The following is a 24,333-nucleotide window of genomic DNA, read 5'->3' on the forward strand; positions in this document are numbered from 1 at the left end:
TATTGATGGATGGGATCCTTGAAGGGCTAGACTGAAGGTGTGAGGGACACAGTGATTCAAGGTAATTAAAAATGGATCTTTGTTAAAAATAAGAATGAGAATAGGAGAGGGAGGAGGAAAAAGGATGGGAGGGCGGGAGGGAGGGTATGGTGGGAAGAATCATTATGTTTCTAAATTTGTATTTATGAAATGCATAAAGTTTGTACACCTTAAATAAAAGGTTTCTAGGTTACAAAGAAAAAGAGAGAGACTCAAGGAAGACTCTGGTAGTCTTTGGCTTGATTGAAAGGTGATAGCATTTTCCGAAGTGGAGCAACCAGAAGAGGAGCAGATGGGAGGTAAGAGGAATCAGGAGTCTGGTTTTGGAAATGTGAAGTGTGAGTTGCCTGTTGAACTCTAAGTGGAGATGTCAAATTGGCAACTGGACACATGAAGTCGAAGCGAAACATGACGAAGAGTAGGTTTTTTTTTTTCTTTTTTAGCTTTTAGATAATATTTAATAGAGGGAGTTGGATAGGAGCACTTTGGAAAAAAACATAGTTAGAAAAGAGCTTCATAGTAAACACTTTTAAATTTTTTGTTTATTTATTTGAAAGGAGGGGAGAGAATCTCCCCATCCATTGTTCATTCCCCCGGTGCCTGCAACATCTGGGACTGGATGAGACTGAAACCAAGAACCTGGAACTCTATCCAGGTCTTCCATGTGGGTGGCAGGGGACCAACTACTTGACCCTCCATCAGTTGCCTTCCAGGGTGTGTGTTAGCAGGAAGCTGGAGTCAGGAGCAAAGCCAGGGCTTGAACCCAGGCATTCTGAAATGGGATATGGGCATCTTTAGCAGTATCTTAACTGCCTGCCCCTAGGATGTATTCTTAAAGTCTAGGTATGACTTTGACTAAGATCAGAACTTTATAATAATAAAATATAACCCTTGTAGAATAAGTCACATGGAAATAAATTGATATCTGATGCTCGTGGGCTGCTGGGAGGAACCCATGTGGACAGGAAGAATTTGGTGAGGAAGGTCTCAAACCATGACTCCTGTGTTTCCCCTTCCTTCTGCTTCCAGTCAGTGGGATGCTTCCCTGGGTAGAGATCTTAGCTCATATACGTGGGGTGCTCCAAGCACCCCAGCATTCATATTCTCATTATTTGGGGATAAGAGACAAACAGGATCCCTCAGCACTTTCAATGGCCAATTTCTTTCCTCCATCAAATCAAATCCAGTCTTGGCTTTAATATGGACATCCACTACTCAATCACAATTCTTTACTTCCTGTCTAGAAAGGGTGTGGACTAGATGCACGCCTACTTTAGCATGAATGGGAAGGAACGGAAGCACCCTCTTCCAGGACAATGCTTGTATTTGCTTTATTAAGATGCAGCTGAACTGTCAGAAAGAACAGCCTAGCATCAATTATGCTGAAATCAAAATCATTATATTTCATGGTCATTGTCTAGCTTTTAAATGGACTTTATTAAATAACTCCAGATAAAAGCTTTGTTCATTCAATGGACTTGGTACAATTACTGATAAGTCATCCTGGCAGACCTATGATGATGTAATTCTGCTTGGAAAGAAATTCTGAGCAGGGCCCATGGTGAAGTTCTTTTGTGGTCAGTGTGGCCAAATGGTAATGGAAATAGGCTGTGTTTTAGTTGGGGGTGGGGGTGTGAAATGAATGTCTTACTGTTTAATGATGTCAAATTCTGTAGTCTCCAAAATACTGGGCCATAATCTTAAACAAGTTCAAACTTTTTGTTATTGATTGAGAAATAGTTTGGTCTCCTCCCCTGGTGCAAGTGCAGCCTGTTTCTATGCTACTTTGTTTAAACAAGATGGAATATGAGTGACTACATTGTTCCCCTCCAGAATGTGAGGCCATTTCCCATTGTCTGCTATCTGACCCTATAGGTTTTTTTTTTTTCAATTCATTAGATACAATGTCAGCAGATATGCAGCAGAAAATTTAGTCATTCAGAATACCTAAGTTTAGTGCCAACTTAATATTTGAGAAAGTCTAAATGGCATGATACTTCACCAAAAAGCCAGTGCCTGGCCTGTGTCATCTTCTGCTTTCTATTGGGTTAATACCAGAAATGTCATTTGAGGATTTCAAACATCTTATGCAAAGATCACACAATGGGGGCCAGTGTTGTGATGTAGCATATGGGTGCCAGTTCTTGTCCAGGCTGTGCCACTCCCAATCCAGCTCCCTGTTAATGCATCTGGGAAAGCAGCAAAGATGGCCCAAATTCTTGGGACCCTGCACCCATGTGGGAGAACCAGAAGAAGATCCTGGCTCCTGCCTTCAGACTGGCCCAGTTCCGGCCATTGCAGCCATTTAAGAATGAACTAGGAGCTGGAAGATTCTGTTGTTTGTTTTATGTTTTGTTTGTTTGTTTGTTTTTTAATTTGACAAGTAGAGTTACAGTCAGTGAGGAGGAGAGACAGAAAGATCCTCCATCTGCTGATTCACTCCCCAAATGGCCACAACGGCCATTGCTGTGCTGATCCGAAGCCAGGAGCCATTTTCTACTGCTTTCCCAGGCATATTATCAGGGAACTGGATCAGAGGTGGAGCAGCCAGTGCCCATATGGGATGCTGGGGCTGCAGACCGAGGCCTCCTGTGGCACAGTGCCGTGTCCCGTATATTATTTATTTGAGAGGCAAAGAGAGAGAGACAGAAAGAGAGAGAGACACATATACACACACACAGCTCCCACCCTCTAGTTCAATCCCCAAATGCCTGCAACAGCTGGGACTGGGCCAGGCAAAGCCAGGAGCCAGACACTCGATGGAGGTTTCCCAGGTGGGTAGCAAGGACTCAATGACTTGAACTATCACTGCAGGCTCCCTGGTTCTGCATTGGCAGGAAGTGGTTGATTCTCTTGACTAAACTCGTGCCCCTCCAAGAACTTTTTGAAGACTCACTGTACAGTGTCCTAAATGTTTAAAGTCTTAGTTTTAATTCTTAATTTAAATTTCTTAGCTTAGAGTCTTAAGTCTTTTTGAAGAAAAAACAGGAGCATCAATCCCTTCAAAGAGGCTTTCCTTGGAAACTCAATCAAATCAGCTCGCCTCCCCTCACTCCCTGGCCCGTTTTTCTTACTAAAGGACTCTTCCTTTACCTCGTTTGATAACAATTTGTAATCATTACCTCATAATTGTTTCCTTGTTCATGTTTGTCTCCTCTACTGGACAACAAGTTCCATGAAGACAGATGGTGTCTCTTGCAATATGTTATCCTCAGCTGATCCTGGCATCCAATCAATGCTTCATTATAGCTTGTTGCTGTCAAATTATAGTAATGGTGGTATGGAGGTCTTATCACATAATAGTGTGAACTTCTAGAAATGTTGGAGTAGTAAATTAGTGACAATTTGCGTAATAATATATTTAGCTTTTTTAAAAGGTTTACAATTTTGGTTTTTGTAAATCTCAGGCTTTTTACAATAAATAATAATTAATATAAATAATAGATCTCAGAATTGAAGGCATCGTTAGAATTTTAGCTTAGTAAAATAATTAAATACCATAGATGATGCAAATAATATCATCTGGCATAATACTTTTATCAAAACTATACAGAACGAGGTGACAGAGCGTGGCTGCGTACTTCAAGTTTGTTCTCAGGATTGACAGTTGCAGGGATTGATGTCTGTATTTTCTTTCTTTCTTTTTTTTTTTTTTTTTTTTTTGACAGGCAGAGTGGACAGTGAGAGAGAGAGACAGAGAGAAAGGTCTTCCTTTGCCGTCGGTTCACCCTCCAATGGCCGCCACGGCCGGCGCGCTGCGGCCGGCGCACCGCGCTGATCCGATGGCAGGAGCCAGGTGCTTTTCCTGGTCTCCCATGGGGTGCAGGGCCCAAGCACCTGGGCCATCCTCCACTGCACTCCCTGGCCACAGCAGAGAGCTGGCCTGGAAGAGGGGCAACCGGGATAGAATCTGGCGCCCCAACCGGGACTAGAACCCGGTGTGCCGGCGCCGCTAGGCGGAGGATTAGCCTAGTGAGCCGTGGTGCCGGCCGATGTCTGTATTTTCTTTGGCAAATTCTGTACATCTTTTTGGGGAGGGTGTGACTGGGAGTAGAGGCATATGGGAGATATGTTGAATATCAAGAAAATAGCTACTATGAAATGGGGAATAAGAATTCAGGCCCAGAAGCCTTCCTCTCCTCCTGACTATGGGCAAAGCCTCACAACCTCCCTTTTCTTCTTCTGTCTCCAGCCTTTTCCCTCTTACTCCTTTCCTTCCCGGAATGATTCCATCTCCAGCGTCTCCTCTATGGTGATTTCTCTTTCCTGTCTCTAGTGCCTCTCAGACTTCTGAAAATTACTTGTCAGATACAAACTGTCTTTCAATTTGGGTTTGTCCGATGTTTTCTGATGAAAGGACTGAAGCTATAAATTTGAGCGAAGGGAGCGGGCATTTGGCACGGTGGTTAAGCCATTTCTCTGCAGGGCGCCTGGGCCAGAGTCCCGGCTCTGTTCCTCACTCCAGCTTGCTTCTTGCTGAGTGCACCCTGGGAGGCAGTGGTGAGGGCTCCCGTACACGAGTCCTTGCCGCCTCCGTGGGAAACCTGGATTGAGGCCCTTGTCACCTGTGTGGGAGACCTAGAGTGGGTCCCTCCCACCCATGTAGGAGACCTGGATTGAGTTTTCATCTCTTGGGTATTTGGGAAATGAACCAGTGGATGGGAAGTCCGTGTATGTTTGTGTATGTGTGTGTGTGTGTGTGGGGGGGGGTGCCTCTTAAACAATTTTTTTCATTATTTAGAGAATACTTTATTATTAAAACAATTTTTAAAAATAAATTCTAGGCCAGCGCCGCGGCTCACTAGGCTAATACTTCGCCTTGCGGCGCCGGCACACCGGGTTCTAGTCCCCAGATTCTGTCCCGGTTGCCCCTCTTTCAGACCAGCTCTCTGCTGTGGCCAGGAAGTGCAGTGGAGGATGGCCCAAGTGCTTGGGCCCTGCACCCCAAGGGAGACCAGGAGAAGTACCTGGCTCCTGCCATCGGATCAGCACGGTGTGCCGGCCGCGGCAGCCATTGGAGGGTGAACCAACAGCAAAAGGAAGACCTTTCTCTCTGTCTCTCTCTCTCACTGTCTACTCTGCCTGTCAAAAAATAAAAAAAAAAATAAAAACTAAAAAAATTATTTAAAAATAAATTATAGAGACTCTCACAGGAAAAATGTTGTTCTTGTCTTGTCATCCCAGAGCACATGATATCACATGGTTAAGGTCTCTACTGTAAAGTTTTCTTTCTACGTTCTGTTAACTGTGGTTTCTTTTTAACTTAAGACTTTAAGCGTTGTCTTATTTAGTTTCCAAAGTTATGGGACTTACAGAAGTTTTGAGTTTTACTGTATGATGGCAGAACACGTAGTTCATATCCTACTGATGTTTGGGGATTTATTGAAATTTCTTTGTGACCTGATTCATGATCTATTTTTGTCAGTGTCTTACGTGCGCTTGAAAAGAACCTGTTTTTCTCCATGGCTGAATTTCCACATCTATGAAACAGGAAGAAAGAACCAAAAATATCCAAGTGCTTTGATTTTTTTTTTTGAGGGCTGCAAAACCAAAGACAAAATGAGACAGAAAAATAGTACCTTTGTTCTTTTTGACTCTTTCTTTTGCAAACTCACAATGAGTATATCTTGACACAAGTAAACATACCAGGGGACAGAGAAAAAGGAACATATCTGTACTTCCTGAAATGGATTTGTTACCACTGGGAACAGGTGCTTAATCCTCTTAAGGCACAATTCCAGCCTACACAGAGGAACTGGCAAGCGTGGAGGCGTGACCACCTGTGGTGGTGATCCTCCTCTGTGCTGGGTTCTTCAGAGAACCTCTGGTCTTAGATCTTTATAGAAGCCAAGCTGGACTTTTTTTTTTAAGATTTTAATTTATTTTACTTGAAAGAGTTACAGAGAAGTAGAGAGAGAGAGAGAGAGAGAGAGAGAGAGAGAGAGAGGTGTCTTCCATCTGCTGGTTTACTCCCCAAATGGCCAAAATGGCCAGTGCTGAGCTGATCCGAAGCCAGGAGCCAGGAGCTTCTTCTGGGTCTCCCACACAGGTGCAGGGGCCTAAGGGCTTGGGTCATCTTCCACTGCTTTCCCAGGCCATAGCAGAGAGCTGGATCAGAAATGGAGCAGCCAGGACTTGAACCAGTACCCATATAGGATACTGGCACTGCAGGTGGCAACTTTACCCACTACGTCACAGCGCTGGCCCCGGACTTTTTTTTTTTTTTTTTTTAAGATTTATTTTATTTATTTGAAAGGCAGAGTACAGAGTTACAGAGAGAGAGACAGACAGAGAGAGAATCTTTTGTTGGTTCACTCCCTAAATGGCTGCAATGGCTGGGACTGGGCCAGGCTGAAGCCAGGAGCTACACACATGTGTGCAGGGGACCGAGCACTTAGACCATCCTCCGCTGCTTTCCCAGGTGTGTTAGCAGGGAGTTGAACCGGAAGTAGAGCAGCTGGTACTCGAATTGGTGCCCATATGGGATGCTAGTGCTGTAGACAGCAGCTTAACCCACTGCAGCACAGCACCAGCCCCCAAACCACACTTTGATATACCGCTCCAATATACTGTGTGTTTATATATGATATACTGTGTGTATATCATATGTATATACCAGCCCCCAAACCATACTTTGATATACTGCTCCAAAGTATCACTGTGTGTTTAGGTGGGGTGGTGGCCACTTCTTCCACTGGTTAATGACAGGTAGCTAGACAGTCTGAGAGTCACCCTGGTCACTTAGTAGGCAGTATGGACACATCTAACTTTGCCACAGGAAGAGGAATTTAATGGTGGTGGTCTTTGTCTATGGATAAGTCAGAACCTTAAAGGCCAGCCACTCAGGTTATTTACCATAAGGATGCCTGCCGATAAGCTCACTTTTTGTGTGCTGTTCTTGCCCTCTTTGCTTCACTTCTGTGACCCTCAAGGGTCTTGCTCTTGGTTCTCCACCTGTTCCTGGACGTCATAATCAAGGCTCACCCTTGAGTTCCCAGATCTAAAGTCTTTCCAGATAGGGTAAGTGCTCAAGATGTGTATTCAACGGGTGTTAACTGTGCTATTTGTTTCAACTTTTCTGTTTAAAGATTGTCAAAGCTTTAAAGTTGGAAAAAAATATATTTTGTTTTCCTTGCCAAAAAGTAAGTAATCCTCCGCTATTGGCAGTGTTGCCTGAGGGCTACACTTCACCTGGATGAAGACAGAGAATGCTGCTGCTACTTGTCCAAGCAGGGAAAAGGAAAGAACACCAATTTTAGAGTGCATTTGTCCTTTTTTTGTTACTATAACAAAATACCTAAAGAAAAAAGGTTTATTTAGCTCACAGTTCTGGAGATTCAAAGGCATGACATTGGCATCAGTATCAGCACAGGTCTGGTGATGCTTCATGGTAGATGACATCACATGGGCAAGGGCGTGTGTGGGAGAAAGAAATCACATTTCAAAAACAGGAAGTTAAAGAGTTGGGTGGTTTTATAACAAACTTCTCTTTAAAGAACAAATAGGATCCTCAAACTATCATCATCCTTTGACAGCAAGGCCCCCCAATCACCCAAAGACCTCCCACTAGCCTCATCTTTTTTGTTTTTTAAAGATTTATTTATTTGAAAGTCAGAGTTACACAGAAAGAGAAGGAGAGGCAGATAGAGAGAGAGGTCTTCCATCTGCTGGTTCACTCCCCAATTGGCTGCAACAGCCAGAGCTGCGTGGGTCTGAAGCCAGGAGCCAGGAACTTCCTCCGGACCTCCCACATGGGTGCAGGGGCCCAAGGACTTGGGTCATCTTCTACTGCTTTCCCAGGCCACAGCAGAGAGCTGGATCAGAAGTGGAGCAGCCAGGACTTGAACTGGCACCCATATGGGATGCCAGCACTGCAGTAGCCTCTTCTTAAAGGCCCCAGCAGCTCTCACATCACCATACTGTGGTCCAAGCCTACAATATGTGAAACCCCAGGGGGAACCAACTGTATCCAAACCAAACCGTAGAGCAAAAGAGGAAGTGGACAAGAGTACAGAGTACCTGAAACTCGACTATCAGGAGTGGGAAGTGGCAACAGGACTATTTACCAATAATATTTTGGCTGTCACCAGAACAACAGAATCTTTATGGGACTGTGTTATATACTGGAAAGAGCATGAAATCAGAATCTTGATTAGAATTCAGGTTTTGCTTTGTATTAACTCAGACTTTGGCTAAGACAATTGGCCATTCTGATTCCACAGTCTCTACACATGTAAAATAATAACAATAATATTAGGCGCATATATAAAAACACTTTACTGGTATAGTAAAATTATATACTAGCATAGTAACGCTGTAAACTGGACATAATTATCAGGTTTTCAGAAGGAAGGTTCAGAATTCCCCTCCACTGATTTTCTTATAAGAATATATTCATCTTCCTTCAGAGGTGCTGGTTGTGAATTCCTTTGGAGAAATTATATTTGAAAGATTTTTTTTCTGTTACTGCCAATCCATTTTGAGCAGGTGCATGACTTTCTGCACATACTTGCATTCTCCGGTTGATGTAAAAATGAATCAATGAATACTTTATTGACCATATGCCTTGTTTCACAAAAGAATTTGAGGAAAGACTCAATTTGCTACTCTTCCATCTCTGTATTGGGTCAGGTATTTGGTCTTGCTTCCCAAAGTAAAGATGTGGTAGACACAGTAGAATCAGCTTCATCTGATGTCCCTCCCTCTAGTTGGTGATTTCAAGACTCTATTGGTGAGTGTGGCCAGAAGTCAGTTTGGCAGTGTTGTGTAGGGGTCACCCTTTGGTGATCAGCCCTTTTAACAGCTTACCCCGTGATTCCAAATGTCCCCAATGCCCCATGACAAACCCCTTTCTCTCTGGAGTAGCCTGGAAGCCCAGGGGCACTGACTTGTAAACTCTGCAGGCAGGAATACTGTGGACGTAGAGATGATCCTGCACTCAGGTGGAAACAGCTGGTAAACAAATGAGTAAGCAAAGGTTTTGGTAAAACAGTGATGTGCTTGAAGAATCAGAATAAAATGGATTGAGTATGGCTAAAAGCTAATTGCAGACCTCTTGCTTCTGTACATATTAGCTTTGTTTGGTAACGGCTAAGGGTGGATCTTGTGAAACTATGTGGGCCCAAATTCCCAGGAACTAGGTTGGCCAAAATGTGTCCTTCACTGTTATTTTACAACCATATCTTGGATCTGTTATTGGGTTTGTTGTTGTTAACTGTTACCTTACAACCATATTCTGGTTTTCCTCTTTATTGTTCACTGCATACCAGGGGTCCGGTTGAAATTGTGAGCCCTAGTGGACAGAATACTATAAAAAGCTATGTAACCCACTGTTGGGGGCTGCCCTCTGGTAAGGAGTGTGGGTTCCTATGGGTGGACGGTCCTGCTCGGTTACCTGCCTTTCATTTGCTTCTCATTTTCAATAAAATTCATGTGTGACCGTCACTAGTTTTTGTAACATTTTGTTTTAGCTTATGAGTGGATGTAACATGCTCTAGATAAAAATAAACAGGTAAACGGAATGGGAGCGCAAGAGAGGAACACAGGTGCACTGCCATTTTAAATAACAGTGGTCAGAAAAGGCTTTGCTCTAGGGTAACTTTTGAACTGCCTGTCTAGTATATCAGTTGTGTGCAGGGCGTGGTGGAGTTACTCTATCAAAAAGCAACAATATCTTTACTCCTTCGCTTAGGTAGCCCTCCAAGTAATACCACAATTTTTCACCTTCAGGCGGTTTTATTGTTTTCCCACAGCAAACATGGCGGACAAAGCGTCAACCTGACCCCTGGACCGCCTATAAAAATGGCGACAGTACTTCCACTTCCTGTGTTTGCCCTCAACAAAGATGGCGACGTCACTTCCTGTTTCGGGCTTCCGCCTTCAACAAAGATGGTGCTTATGGTAGAGGTTCCCTGACAGTCTGGATTCCGGTTGTAGTTTTTTTTTTTTTTAGAAACGTGGTTGCAGACGTAAGTAAGAGGAATCCATCTTTTCTCGAAAGCCCCGCGCTGTGGCGTTCTGACCCGAGCCCTGTGTGGCCCTCTCGCCCCCCGCTAGCTTGGTTACCGGGCTTCAGAACCGGGCCAGGGTTGGGGTAGGGGCGGCGGTGCTGGGGGTCCGCTGTCCCCTCAGGGGGCTCTGACGAGAGTTCCCAGCACTCCCTGTTTGGCGGGTGAAGTTGCTTTGAAAATCTCTGGCGGTTCTTCCTGTTTGTAATCCGTCAAGGGATTCAGCCGCCAAGGCAGGGAATTAAAGCGAAGTTCCGAAGGGATGTTCTCAGCCAAACGTGGACACCCCCTCCTCCACCTGCCACGGCCCAGCCCTCGCAGAGGGCGGCGAGGGGAGCCGGGTGTCGCGCGTCTGAATCCCCTCCGTGCCCCTTAACCCTCCTGTGCTTGCAGCAGTCCCACAGCTTACTGGGCGGCGGTGTGGGCTTTTTGTTTTAAGAAAAAAAAAAAAAAAAGAAAGAAACCATTAAATGCCCCATGCCGATGTCCCATACCCACCGCAGAGCTGTGACAGTGGTCCTGAATTCTTAGAAGGATTACGCTCTGCGTGTATGTAGTGTGGTCGTGTGGTCGACTGCGCACAAACAGTTTAGAAGTACTTTTCTTGAAGGTGGTGATGGTGTGGAGGGTTTTTCTCTTGGAAAAAATCCTTCAATGCATTCTGGCCCCCCACTGCCATTGCTGAGGTCTGTTAGTTTCTCTAGCAGTGGTGGCTGGTATCTCCGATGAAGTCCATGTGGAAATAAAACCATGTTTCTACTCCAGGGCGTTAAAACGGAATGTTCCTCTATAATCCTCAGATAAAAATTGCTTCTTAAGCAAAGTGTCAGACCCACTGCTGTCCACATCCTTATTGAACAAGGAATTGAACTTTGACCACACTGTGTGAAAAGCAAAATAAATAAATAAATAAATACATAAAATAAAATAAAAATTCATTTTTAGTGTCATTTGGAAACTTGGAAATGAACTTAGCTGGGCTTACCAATCGTGTGTGAAATACCATAGCCTGGCCCCGTGCTAGGGCCCGCGATGTATCTGGTGCATTGACATTATCTTGAGGGGCGCTTAGGCATTTCTGTGATTTGAGCCAGGATTTTGTGTCTTCTCAGGGAGCAATGGAGGCCAGAGACAAACAGGTGCTCCGCTCACATCGCCTGGAGCTGGGTGCAGAGGTTCTGGTGGAGGGACTGGTTCTTCAGTACCTGTACCAGGAAGGCATCTTGACAGAAAACCACGTTCAAGAAATCCAGGCTCAGGCCACGGGCCTGCGGAAGACAATGCTGCTGCTGGATATCCTGCCGTCCAGGGGTCCCAAAGCTTTTGATGCATTCCTGGATTCCCTGAAGGAGTTCCCCTGGGTGAGAGAGAAGCTGCAGAAGGCAAGGGAAGAAGCTGCAACAGAGCTGCCTGCAGGTAGGCCTCCACAGGTCTCTTCTCGCCAGCTCCTGAAAGGTTGGAACTGTGCCCTCTAGACTGAAGTTGGAGTTTTAGGCTGGGCAGAGGTCGATGATGCGTGCAAGGGGTGGGGGATGGCAGTCAGGAGTTTGGACTGAAGGGACACGGATGGGACAGGATGTTGGGGGGACAGGATGAGGAGGTCCAGGGAAGGAAGGAAGAAGGAACCATGCCTGAGAGGTTGAGGAGGGCACTCAGAGAGTACGCTGAGAAACGCTTCCAGGGAGACTTGGCAAGCCACTCAGGAGGCATGTTCTCATCAGAGAGCCAGGTCACAGCCCAGCCCTTGGCATCGAGAGCCATTTGGAAAGTGCAGATGGGAAAGCGGGCTTTGGCCTACTGATAACTGGTTTGTTGGGCGCCAGAGCTGGCAGCTGGGAAAGGTCACAGTGGTGGAGGCGGTGCGGTCTCTAGGAAGGCAAGCTCCGCACCTGTCCCCCCTCGCCCTGCAAGGCCCAAGGCGCGATTGTGAAGATGCGCTTAGTTGGTTTCTAAAGGCTGTCAATTTAAAGTGTTCTTTTAAGTTTGACTTTGTTGAGGCACCTGAAGGATTTCCTTTTGTAGGGATGGTCATCTAGGGGAGGGTTTCGTTTTGATTTTAAGGAGAATTGGAAGCTGTGGAAAAAAAGAAGCCATTCTGGTGCTATTAGCCTATCTTATAGCAGGTAGAAGATGTTATACGAAGCACTTGTTCCCTCCTAACATTTCCAGGGTTTATACTTTTTCCGAGACTGAGGGGCAGAGGACTGAAGTGGCAAAAAAAATTTTAAAATATTTTTTTCTAAGTCCCCAGACTTTGTTGTTGCTGTTTTAAAAATGCCAGAACAACTAGTTAAAAAATTCTAGTAATAAAAGACCATTTATTTTTTTTTTCTCCATGGACCCTGTATTTTAAATGATTTTTCAGACCACATGTATGAAGTACTCCTAATGAATTCCATTTTTGTTAATGATGTGTGTCTGAGTATCTGACATGTGATGACCAGTTAAGAAAACCTGATGAAATCACAAAATATTTTCATCCTTAGCTTGGATAAATTCCAGGTAAATTTATGCTTAGACTTTTTTGAAATTGAAAATAGCTCACCTTGGAGGACAACTGGAACTCTCAGCCTGGACTGTCATTAAGCGCTCTACATGGCTGAACAAAACCAAGCCAACAAATCTAAGACATTTTTACTACTTTATTGAAAAAAATAAAACAGAATTGGGGAGAAACTAAAACATTTTTCAATCCTAGCCAGTAAGATGCTTGCGCCCCACATCACAGTTCTTGGGCTCAATTTCTGGCTTTGGCTGCTGATTCCAGCTTCTTTCTAAAGCACGCCCTGGGAGACAGCAGTGATGGCCCAAGTAATTGGGTTCCAGCCTCCCATGTGGGAGACTGGGATTGAGGTCCTGGCTTTTGCAGGCATTTAGGGAGTATGAACTAGCAGATGGGAGCTTTAGCTTTCCGTCTTTATGCTTCTTAAATTTTATAAAAACAAATTATTGGTGTTTTCCTGGTATTTGTCTTAGAGGTTCCCTGGCGGCACCTAGTTGGAAATAAGAAGGGCGAGTTGAAAGGTTTTCACTAGCAATTTAACTTAATTGCATGGTCATTTTGAGTGATGTAAATAGTACTGCTCTATGGCATTCACAGAGGTGTGACCCCATTTCCATTTCCTTGGATTCCTTCGGAGAGTAAGGTTACCAAATGGTGAAAGTTACAAAGAAGCTAAGGGAAAAATAGGTTTTTAAAAAGCAAACAGGATGAGACAGTATGCATAGGAAGAAATTGACTGTATCTGTGTAGAAGTTTAGAAAAATAAGGTTTTCCAGATTTTTAAAATTCTGTCGAATGAAAGATAAGGTTAATCAATAATTCTTAAGTGTTTTAGTTCTTATTAACACAGCTACAGAAAAAAATATTCTGAAGCGGTTTGATTTACATGTCTGTATACCTTCTGCAATGATTATTACATAAACTCATTTTTAAAATAGTTATTTTTGCAATGACTATTTTAAATAACAAAATATGAGTAATATATGCCGGTACTGGCGCAGTGAGCACCTTTTTGCACATCACTCAGGTTTAGAAAAATAACAATTGCCTTTGAGAACCCCTGGATGCTCCTTCCCAGTCCTCTCCTTCTAATCCATGACTCACTGATAAGCTTGAATTTGGAGTTTATCATTTATTCTCTTTACTTTGTGGTTTTTCATCTCATAAAAAGCACTTAAAAAAATCCATGTTACTGAAAATCCAGTATACCATAGATCCTAGTGGTATATAGATTTATCTATCTATCTATCTATCTATCTATAATTTATGTGTATGGGAAATATGGAAGAAATAATATACACATTTAAAAAAGTTTATTTATTTATTTGAAATGCAGAGTTTCAAAAAGGTAGATTTTCCATCCTCTGGTTCATTTCTCAGATGATAGCACCTACCAGGGCTGGGCCAGACTGATGCCAGGAGCCTGGAAGCCCATCTGAGTCTCTCACATGGGTGTGAGGGCCGCAAGTCCTTGGGCCATCTTCTGTTGTTTTTCCAAGTGCATTAGCAGGGAGCTGGATTAAAAGTGGAGCAGCCAGAACTGGAACCTGCACTCAAATGGGATGCCTTTGTCTCAGCCTGCTGTACCTCAGTGCTGGCCCCAAAACATGCATATTTTAAAGGAGTTGTTAGTTAACAACCTTCTCTTTTTTAAGACCTTCAAATTTTTTTGAAGTGTTTAAAGCAGTTAATTTGATGACAGTATTCTAATTCTAAAATTAAATTAGGACTTAATTAACTGGAAACCTAGTTTTTGCTTTTTTTAATCTTGAAAGAGTATCAGAGTTGAAAAGCCTTCCAATTTTATATCCCTATAAACAAACAAACTCATAGGCCTACTTCCTGGGACCCCGAGTGCTTCTCCAATGTGGTAGTAATTGTTGTAAGCTTTAATTTAAATGTTTCTAAAGGCAACTTTGAGTTTTGAGGAACTGGTCTGTAGGAAAATGGAGTGCTTATTTGTGTATGTATGTACATAACCTCTACTACCAACAGCTTATTTTGATTGTAATTGTTAATATATTGTGTGGATTTGGTGTTCTTGTCTTGGGCGGCCTTGAAGACAAAGGGGAAGGAATGGCCTTCTCCTTAGCCATGAGGTATATTCCTCTTCAAAAATGAATGATTTTGTTTTCGTATTCTGGTCTTGCAGATTCTTGATTTTCCCCTAATTGTTTGTTGTTGTGTTTTACTTGTAAATTCTGAGCTGCTTCGGAGTCTTTGTTTGGGTAATCCTAGTCAAGTACTTTTTATTTTTGTGTAGGATGTAATTTTTTAGTAAAGAATCGAATTGTCTTTTTCTTTAGTCTTCTAAATGTCACTCACAGCAAATCCCAAAACATTAAAACAATCAACCACCCTAAAGCTTTGGATTCTCTTTGAATCTACCTAGGTAACTGGTCTCCTAATCTTTGTTAAAAGAAAAAAAAAGTCTAGATGTTAATGGATAGCTGGTTTTGTGTTTTTCTCACCTTATAAGGACTCTGCCTTTCTAAAGAGTTTTGACCATAAATGACTTAATCCACAATGGCACCGTGGCAGGAACACTTCGCAGTGTGTCCCTTTGTGGCCAAGGTCACAGAGTAGACATTAGATCAGCAAGGAATCCTCTCTGGGCTCCTGGGTCATGCTAGGTAATGAGGACAGCGCTGTTTGTGGGTAAAGGTAGCCTGCGCCTGTCTGCACTGACAGTCTCACTCTGGTGCCCCAGCTAACCTGGATCTGGGCTGCCCCAGCCTCCCCAAGTGATGGGACTTAGCTCAAGTCATGGTGGGAGAGGCTCCTGGGCCAGGGGACTCCTGTTTCCCTGTGTTGGCCCTGACTGTGTGACTGGCTGTCTGCCATGGTCCTTTGTGAACAATCTGCCTGATAATCCCGCCTTGCACCCTAGACTTCCTCTAGGCTGGGGAGATTTTTTTTGGTTTTGGTGTTTCTGTCCTCCCTTAGCTAGATTTCTGCTTTGTGTATTCCTAGGCACTGGCTGGAGTGAGGAACAGATCTCTGGGAAAGCAGCTCGGTGCCTCCTGCATTGGCATCAGGTGCATCTCAACCCTTGAGCCTGCTGAAGTGGCTGTCCCTAGGCTGCCACTTGCTTCAGCATTGCCTGAGCCAGGGCTGATTCTCCCCACGACCCTGTGCCCTGAACTCCCTGGCTGCCCTCACTGGCACAGGCACAGGACTGGCTAGTTTGTTTCCCCTCAACTCGTGGCTCCAGGGCTCGGTCTGTCTCTGTGGAGCTGACCTTAAGTGACCATGTGGATCCACATCAGCCACTTTCCTGAGGTGCAGCCTGGCTCTGAGATGGGTATTTGGATGCATCTGAAGTTACTGAGCTGCAATGGCTGACTTTTAGATAGTGTAAGAGGTTTATTAGAGAGATTTCTAGCTTGGGATTCTTTTCCCAAGATCTTCCAGTCATGTTGTGTAACTAACCCTGCTGTGTTAGGAATGTTTACCCCTGATCTCAGTTTATCTGGTTTGGGTCTACCCAGGCACTTACCTATGGCTGAGTAGTGTTTACTCCGGCATCCTGTATGGCCAAGAGAAGTGGGTAAGCATCCATAGCAAGACCCCTCCTCTAGTAAGGGAGGAGTTTATAGGGAGCTGAGATTTCTTTTGTATTATTGTAGCCTAATTATCAGATATTTCCTGAGAACCAGCTACATACAAGGATTCTCCAGACAGGCTGAGACATTCATCTGTCCACTCGGGTAGTGTTTATTGAGTGTTGACTATGAGGTAGACATTAGGTGCTGGTGATGTGACAGTGAGCAGAGCCAAGCTCCTGCTCTGACTGTGTTGTAGTGGGGAGAGGGCTAAGGGTAGGGTCAGAGAGTTAGCAAATGGAGAAATAACATAGGTAGGGGTGCTGAGTGCATGAAGAAGACCTGTGTGTGGTCGGGAGGGAGGTCAGGGAAGCCGCAGAGCAGGGAGGGGACTTCTGCAACAGGTGAAATATGGAGAAAGCGTTTCAGACAGAGGGGACCCCGAGGACACACCTTGGGAGCCACAGGTGACAGAGTGGCTAGATAAGATCCCTTCCTCAACAGAGACCATCTCATTCCATGTCCACATAGGCTCAACCCCACCATCTATTGTACTTTCCAGAGTGTGAGATGTGTATGCAGCCATGACCTTGGGGGTTCTTAAGATGATTTTAGATGATATGTGGATGTGGGATGAAATAATCTTTAAGTAATACTGAATCACATGATGAGAAAGTTATTTCCGTTTCGTTTCTGTTTCATTTCTGATCAGAGTCATAAGAGATCCTCATGGTTAAAGTTTTCTGTGGGCAACAGTATTTAGTTAGCATTTAGTTGTTTTGCTGTATTGCTTTTTCTTTTCATTCTTTCTCTTTCAATTTAGTAGGTTTCTTCCATTTATGGTTTTCTGTTTATGAAGTTCTTTGTGAGATTACATTCTATTTAGGAAAAAATGAGTTGAGGCTGGTGGGTGTTGTGGCGTGATAGGATAAGGTACCACCTGCAACTCTGGCATCCCTTGTGAATGCTGGATTGAGTCCTGGATGTTCTACTTCCGATCCAGCTCCCTGCTAATGCACTTGGGACAGCAGTGGAAGATGGCCCAAGTCCTTGGGACCTTGCAGCTATATGGGAAACCCAGATGAAGCTTCTGGCTCCTGTCTTTGTCCTGGCCCAGCCTCAGCCATTGTGGCCATTTGGGGAGTGAAAAATCCCTCCCCTGCCCCCAACCCTGTAACTCTGCCTTTCAAATAAATAAAATAAATCTTAAAAAAAGAATCAACATAAAGAAAAAAACTAGGAAATAATAGTGTGAGGGACATGGCAAAGCGTAAAGATGCATTTCATATACAAAGGGACTTTAAAGATTTCATGGAAAATGGGACAAAAAGACAACTTGAATTTGCCATGAGCTTTTTGCCGCTGCCTCTTAGTTCCTCACTTGAGCCGAGTGGCAGGTATTTGGGGGAGGAGCCATTGGTGGCTGGTGCAGGTGAAGATGGCAGGCGGGCTGTAGTGCTGGTTCATGTAGCAGATAGTGCCCTGCTCAAGGGCTTTGTGGGTTTTGCTCCTTCAGTTTATGCACAGTGACAGGAAATGGTTAAATTTATTAGTAGAATTTTTAAAAATTGCAAGTTTTGTTGATTTGGAAACAGATTTACTTGCTAATGTACCTAAGTCAGCAGCAAGGAGCCGTAACCTGTTATAGTTGAATTTTGAAGCTTTGAGGGGCTCATGGATCATCTGATTTTCCTCTGGAGAAGATGGGTTGGGGTGGGGGTGGGCATTTAGCTTAAAGACTCTAGGGCCTGGGTTTGAGTCTCAGCTCAGTTTCCAATTCCAGTTTCCTGCTAATGCACACCCAGAGAGGCAACAGGTGATGGTTCACTTACTGGGTCCCTGTCACTGTGTGTGAGGTTGAGTTCCTGCCTCCTGGCTTTGGCCTGGCCCAACTGAGCTGTTTCAGGCATTTGGAGAATAAAGCAGGGGATGGGAGATCTCTCTGTGTCTGTCGGTCTATTTCTGTGTCTTTCTGCCTCAAAGAAAGAAAAGAAGGAAGGAAAAGAGGTCTAGGGAGATTAAGTCAATTTACCCATGATCACACAGCTAGTTAATGTGATTTATTGCCAGGACTGGAATCCAGGCCTCCCCACTCCTGATTTAGGATTCCCCACTGGGCTTAAAATGGAATTATGCTGTAAAGTTAATAATTGAGAAAGGCTTAAAATATTATCCTAATACATATTTTTTCATTTTAAGGGAGAAATTTTCAGAGATATTTAGAAATACACTGGGATGAGATTTTTGTAAAATATTTCATTTTGATGAATGCTAATCTTAATCACTTAAAAGGCAATTACGATAACTCAGTACTGCATCTTATTAGAAGACATTTCCCCCTTCTGCAAGGCTGACATAAAGGAAGAACAGAAGACTTTTTTCGAGTATTTATGGGACTGATGAAATGATGCATCTGTTGGCAGCTAACTGCAGCTCTTTCTAGGAATAGCAAACCATGTGACAGGCCTTGCCCTAGCAGGGATGCCTCCATTTCACTCTTGTAAAAGGATTCGTAAGTTCTTTTGGCCTAGAAATCTTGACTTTGACTTTGGTTTTCCCTTCTTCTGTGGATGTGTGGACCATTTGGCTTATATTAGTCACCCTGTTGACCATCAGGGTTGATTTAGCTTAGTGTTTTCTCAATCCTGGCTCTGCATTGAAATCCAATGGGGTACTTAAAAAACAAAACAAAACAAAAAGACAAAAAACGAAAAATGGAGCAAACTATTGATGCCCAGGCTCTATCCTGGGCTACTCTGTTATGAAGTATCTGGAGATGGGGTCTGGGTCTGGGTCTGGACAAAGGGCTTGAAGACATACTTGCCCATGTGTGTGCCTGCAAAACAAAGACATGTGCAGGCACATGCACAGGTCCCTCACTAGGTTATTTTAAGGTGCAGCCAGGATTGAAAACTCTAAGATATAACCAGCTATTTAGATAGCTGGCTGCTTTTCTTACTCTCCGCACACCAACCTCCCAAAGTTGTATACTTGTTTGAAGAATTGTCCCCATGTTTTCAGGTAGAGGGAGGAGGGGTGGTGGAAATGAAAGCACAGAAGGATATTAGTTTGTAAATATTTTTATTCCTTGTATTTCTTGAACATTGTTGCTCAAGAATGTTCCAGAATCTCAGACCCTGTATAGGTGTGACTACCAACATTAAGATCCATTTGAGCAAAATGGGGGATATATAGGCTAGATATACATAAGAACAAAATTTTAGGGTTTAGAATTAGGTGGTGAATTCCTATTCTATTGTTTGGAATTAAACCAGCAGCCCTTCTCCATCCGGCTACTTTGTGCTCTGTAGATCAAGTCGTATTGAAATGGAGGCAGAACCTGTCAGTGAGGATTGAGCTAGATGGGGCTGTCAGATACACAGTGAGCTGATGGTGACTTGAGGATGGAAGACAGGAGGAGAGAGATGAATGGGTCCAGGGAAGAGTGGAACTGTCCTACCCTGACCTTCTGTGGGGGTGTCAGACTGTTGGCCTGTGGTTTTCATTTGTAATTAAAATTTCAGTCTCTTCTGTGCCTCACAAAGAGCCTCAGAAGAACATCAGTGAAGTACTAATCCTGCTATTAATCAGGGACTAACTGTGTGCCAGGCAGTGTTCTGTGCCTATCACTTGAAGAGGCAGGAGGTATCATGGTGTTGTAGTGTGGCACAGAGAGGTTAAATAGCTTGCACAGGTCATACAAAGTAGCACAGCCATATTTGGAATCCAGGCACTTTGGCTCCAGAGCCTGCTAATGCACATCCTGTAAAAGCTATGTTCTCAGAATTCACTTTCTCTCCTCCATAACTCTGATAACGCGTGGCTTCTCTGGTGTCCATCGTTATTGTTTCCTCTTGGTCCTTCCCTCACTTCCCCAGCGTCTTCCCCCTACAAACCGATGGGATTTTCTGCTCTTCTATGCCTGTTGACCTAAGGCTCATTCCTTTTCCCCCCTCCTGTGGTGATGGTAGGGATTAAGGTAAGGTTGTATGGGGGTCAAGGATCAGAGCCCCTGGATGTCTCCCAACCTGACTCGCTACCTAGAGAGTATAAAGAGGACTCCATCCTCTTGGCTTTTCGTGAGTGTATTGGCTCCTGATGCTGGACTCAAGTCCCACTTTTGCAGCTCGTAAATCATGCTGCCTAAAGCCATCAGTTCCAATAACCAGCTTTTCTGGTATTGTGGCTTTATAGTTTCACCAAATGCTTAGCAAGGTAGCTTTCTCTTTTTATGGGTGTAGTTCAAACTTGTAGGTTGCCGTTGTAGCTAGCTGCAGGAATGCTTGCTTTACTTAATTTGAATAGGCAGCTGTGTTTATACGTGTCTCTCTGTTTGAGCAGCCAGGAGTAGATGTGTATGATTCTTTTCTGCAGGACATTTTTCCCCAGATTTTTTTTTTTTAAAGAGTATATTGTGCTTTCCCAAACAGTGCATTTTAATTGAAAAGGAGAAGACGTTTAGGGCAGGTTTTAGTCCTAGGCTTTATTTTGTTAACGTCTTAAAAGAAACCTAAACTCCTTGGAAGAAGTGCCAAGTTGACAATTCCTGGAAATGTCCATGTTGTTTATGCTTAGCACCAGAGAAGAGAGGGTGGCAACGCTGTTACCAAAATAACACTGCTGAGACATACTAAGTGGCTCTGAGGACACAGGAATAAACAGACTGTTTCTCCTGGGTCCTTACTCATCAATCAACATGGAATGCTTCTGTGATCTAAGGTGTGGGCTTTTCCCCACCCACCAAGCGAGCCAAGCTGCCTAGACGCCAGCAGGTATCCTGTAACCAGGTTAGTTCTGTCATCCTCTACCTGGAAGGAACCTCAGAGTCTGCGGGTGGAGGGCTCAGTCCCGTGTCACTGCCCCTCATTCAGATGCCAGTTGCAAGTCCAGATTGTGCTGGCTTTAGGTTGGGGTTCCTATGACCTCTTCCTTGGGTTCAACTAATTTGCTACATGGAACTCAGAGAAGCAACTCACATTTATTAGTTTCTTGATAAATTAGTTTTTTGAAAAAGGATGTTACTACACGTGGATATATGCATAGAGTAATGAGGTATGGGAGAAGGCACCAGGCTTCAGGCACCTCTGTGCATTGAGCTATCTGGAAGTCCTTTGGGGTGTTTATGGAGACTTCACCACACAAGCATGGTTGATTGAATTATCAGCTAATTTAACCTTTAGGCTCTCTCCCTAGGGTTTGGGGATGGGGGAGGAGCCTAGGGCTGAAAGTCCCAACCACCTAATCAGACCTTGGTCTAAGTGCCCAGCCTGCATCCTGAAGCCAACCTTCAATCAACTCATTAGCATAGAGACAGACACTCATCACTTGGAAGAGTCCAGAAATTTTAGTTGTATGTTGGGAAATGAAGATGAATATCTAGTGTTTATTTCATAATATCACAGTGACAAATGACAGGCTTATGGTTTTCATAACCAAAATATAAAACTTTCAAAGGTTCTCTCAGTTCTGACATTTTTTAATAAGGCATATGAGTGCTACATGGTAATGATGATGTTACGGAAAATTACAGAGCAAATAGAGAACACATCTGCTGGGACTTAACTTGCCGCTAGAACTTACAGAAGGTTGGAGCTAGAAGGGATCTTAGAGATCCCTACTTTGCAGATGAAGAAACAAAGGATATAACCAACTCTAATAGCATGTATGTGGGCTCTTTGGGTTAAGCAGTAGAACTCTGTGCTAATATAAACAAAAATGGGTATTTCTCTGAGTACACTGAGGATCACAACTTTGAAGGAATGACTAAAATTCCAAGAGTCAATAAAGGCAGGAATGAGGCAACACGAGGAGATCTTAGGCCACTGGATGACTGTCTCCAGTCAAGTCCCTCCACTGTGCTTTTCCTCTCAACTGTTGGCTATGCTTGGACCATGAGTGTTTTCCATGACCTGGAGTGGGAAAAGCAATTCCAAAAGGAAGACATCAAAGTGAGTCAACCAAGATATGTTTGCTGTATCAGCTGCATTGTTCTGGATTGAACAGGTCTCACATCTACATGCTTACAAAGAAATGTAAGCCTTTAAGGTAGGAGAACATTCTACATCTTAATATTCATACTAACAAGGCCTGGGTTGAAAGCAAAAGGGGATAGAGAAAGCACAGGACAGTAGTTTTTGGAGCAAACTAGGTCTCTCCAAACCTTTTGAAAAATCAGAATATGTAATGTCGGGGGAGGGGGGAGGAATGGTTGAGACTGTTGATGTAGAGAGGAGATTAGAAAAAGAATTTGGATTGATTACTTGTCTCAGGGCTTTAAGATTTATAAACGCACATTGTCTTAATGTTAGCCCTTTAGGTAGATACTATTATTTGCATTTTACAAGTGAGGAGACTAAGAAGTTAGATAAATTGCCCAGGTACACACAACTTGGTAGTAACAGAGCTGAGATTTGAACGCTGACGGTGTGGCCCACAGTCTGTGCTTCTAATCCCAAGCTGTCCCCTGTACTAGGTCTTAGTTCTTACTGGACTCCGGTATCTGACCCAGGCTAGCTAAAGCTGCTTTATTTTCTGATCTTCTCTTGCCTTTCTTGCTCTGTCACATGCAGCCAACATCTTCATTGTATGTGTGTCAGTCTTGTTTTTAATAGTTTACCACATGGGGTATTAAAAAAAACTGAAGATGATAAAAGATGTTTTCTAAGAAATGTGATTTGATAAAATAATAATTATGGATGAGATTGATGTGGACATTTTCTTCATTTAGTCTTTTTTTTTTTTTTTTTTTTTTTTTGACAGGCAGAGTGGACAGTGAGAGAGAGAGACAGAGAGAAAGGTCTTCCTTTTGCCGTTGGTTCACCCTCCAATGGCCGCCGCGACCGGCGCGCTGCGGCCGGCGCACCGCGCTGATCCGATGGCAGGAGCCAGGAGCCAGGTACTTATCCTGGTCTCCCATGGGGTGCAGGGCCCAAGCACTTGGGCCATCCTCCACTGCACTCCCTGGCCACAGCAGAGGGCTGGCCTGGAAGAGGGGCAACCAGGACAGAATCCGGCGCCCCGACCGGGACTAGAACCCGGTGTGCCGGCGCCGCTAGGCGGAGGATTAGCCTAGTGAGCCGCGGCGCCGGCCCTTCATTTAGTCTTTAACTTGTCTCATTCCTGTCAGTTTTTATTTTTCATCAGTCATGCGATGGTGTTTTGGGCAAAAGTTCCTTTTGAGTCCTTTCATGTTTGAGCCATTTTATTCCTTCGTGTGTCAGTCAAGATCCACTGAGGACTCAAGGAAACACACACTCACAAGAATTTGAACAGGGAAAATTTAATATAAAGAATGTCTGCTTAGTGAAAAGTTAACCATGATTAACTACTGAAGAGATAAAAGTGGTCTCAAAGAGGCATCCAGAACTCCATCTGGTCTCCCAAGCGGGTGGCAGGGAACCAAGCTCTTGGGCTGTTTGCTGCCTTCCGGGAGACATTAGTAGGAAGCTGGATCAGAAGCAGAGGAGTCAGGACATAAGCTGGCACTCCAGTATGAGATGCAGGCATCCCAAGCAGCAGCTTAACCTGCTGTGCCACGATGCTTGTTGCTATTTGTTCATATAGTTAGCCAACATTTATCAAATATCTGCCATTGCAGGCTACTCTGCCAAGACTCTCACATTATGTTTGCTACCTGTTTGTTGTGTTTCTTTCTTTGTCTCTACAACTAGTTTGTTGTCTTCTCTAAGGCAGAAACTATTTTTGTATCTCTGTACCTGCAAAAAATATGCATCATAATGTTAGATAAATAGTTGTCTTTATATGTTTATGGAATGAATGAAAATATGACTATAAAGACGAATGTAAAGACTGAGTCACACCTTCAAAGAGTATAAGTTATCAGGAAAAAAAAGTTAAAATCAATGACAGGTAGAAGCAAACAAATAAAGCAGAACATTGTAGGGGCCCACATTGTGATGTAGTAGGTAAAAAGCCTCTGCCTCCAATGATGGCATCCCATGTGGGCGCTGGTTCATGTCCTGGCTGCTCCAGTTCCAGTCCAGCTCCCTGCTAATGGCCTGGGAAAAGCAGCAGAGGATAGCCCAAGTGTATAGGCCCCTGTTTACCCATATGGAAGACCTGGAAGAAGCTCCTGGCTCTTGGCTCCTGGCTCCTGGCTTTGGCCTGACCAAGCCCTGGCAGTCAGGGCCATCTGGGGAGTGAACCAGTAGATGGAAGATCTCTCTGTCTTTCCTTCTCTCTCTCTTTGTAACTCTGCCTTTCAAATAAATAAACAAAT

At 43.9% G+C, this 24,333-nt stretch overlaps 1 protein-coding gene across 3 annotated transcripts in view; it reads left to right on the forward strand.

The window, feature by feature from the left end:
* The window catches only part of CRADD (CASP2 and RIPK1 domain containing adaptor with death domain), a 256,993-nt gene that overhangs the window by 26,070 nt on the left and 206,590 nt on the right, over positions 1-24,333 (forward strand). Inside the window, exons 3-4 of one of the 3 annotated variants that reach the window (XM_002711202.5) lie at positions 9,792-10,007; positions 11,159-11,462. In XM_002711202.5, coding sequence (XP_002711248.1) covers positions 11,165-11,462 — 298 coding nt within the window. In that variant the 5' untranslated portion in view covers positions 9,792-10,007; positions 11,159-11,164. Of the gene's footprint in view, positions 1-9,787; positions 10,008-11,158; positions 11,463-24,333 lie in introns of those variants that run through there. The other 2 variants (XM_070052698.1, XM_070052697.1) reach the window with 2 other exon arrangements.

Source organism: Oryctolagus cuniculus, chromosome 11 (genome assembly GCF_964237555.1).
Source record: "Oryctolagus cuniculus chromosome 11, mOryCun1.1, whole genome shotgun sequence".
Taxonomy (NCBI): domain Eukaryota; kingdom Metazoa; phylum Chordata; class Mammalia; order Lagomorpha; family Leporidae; genus Oryctolagus; species Oryctolagus cuniculus.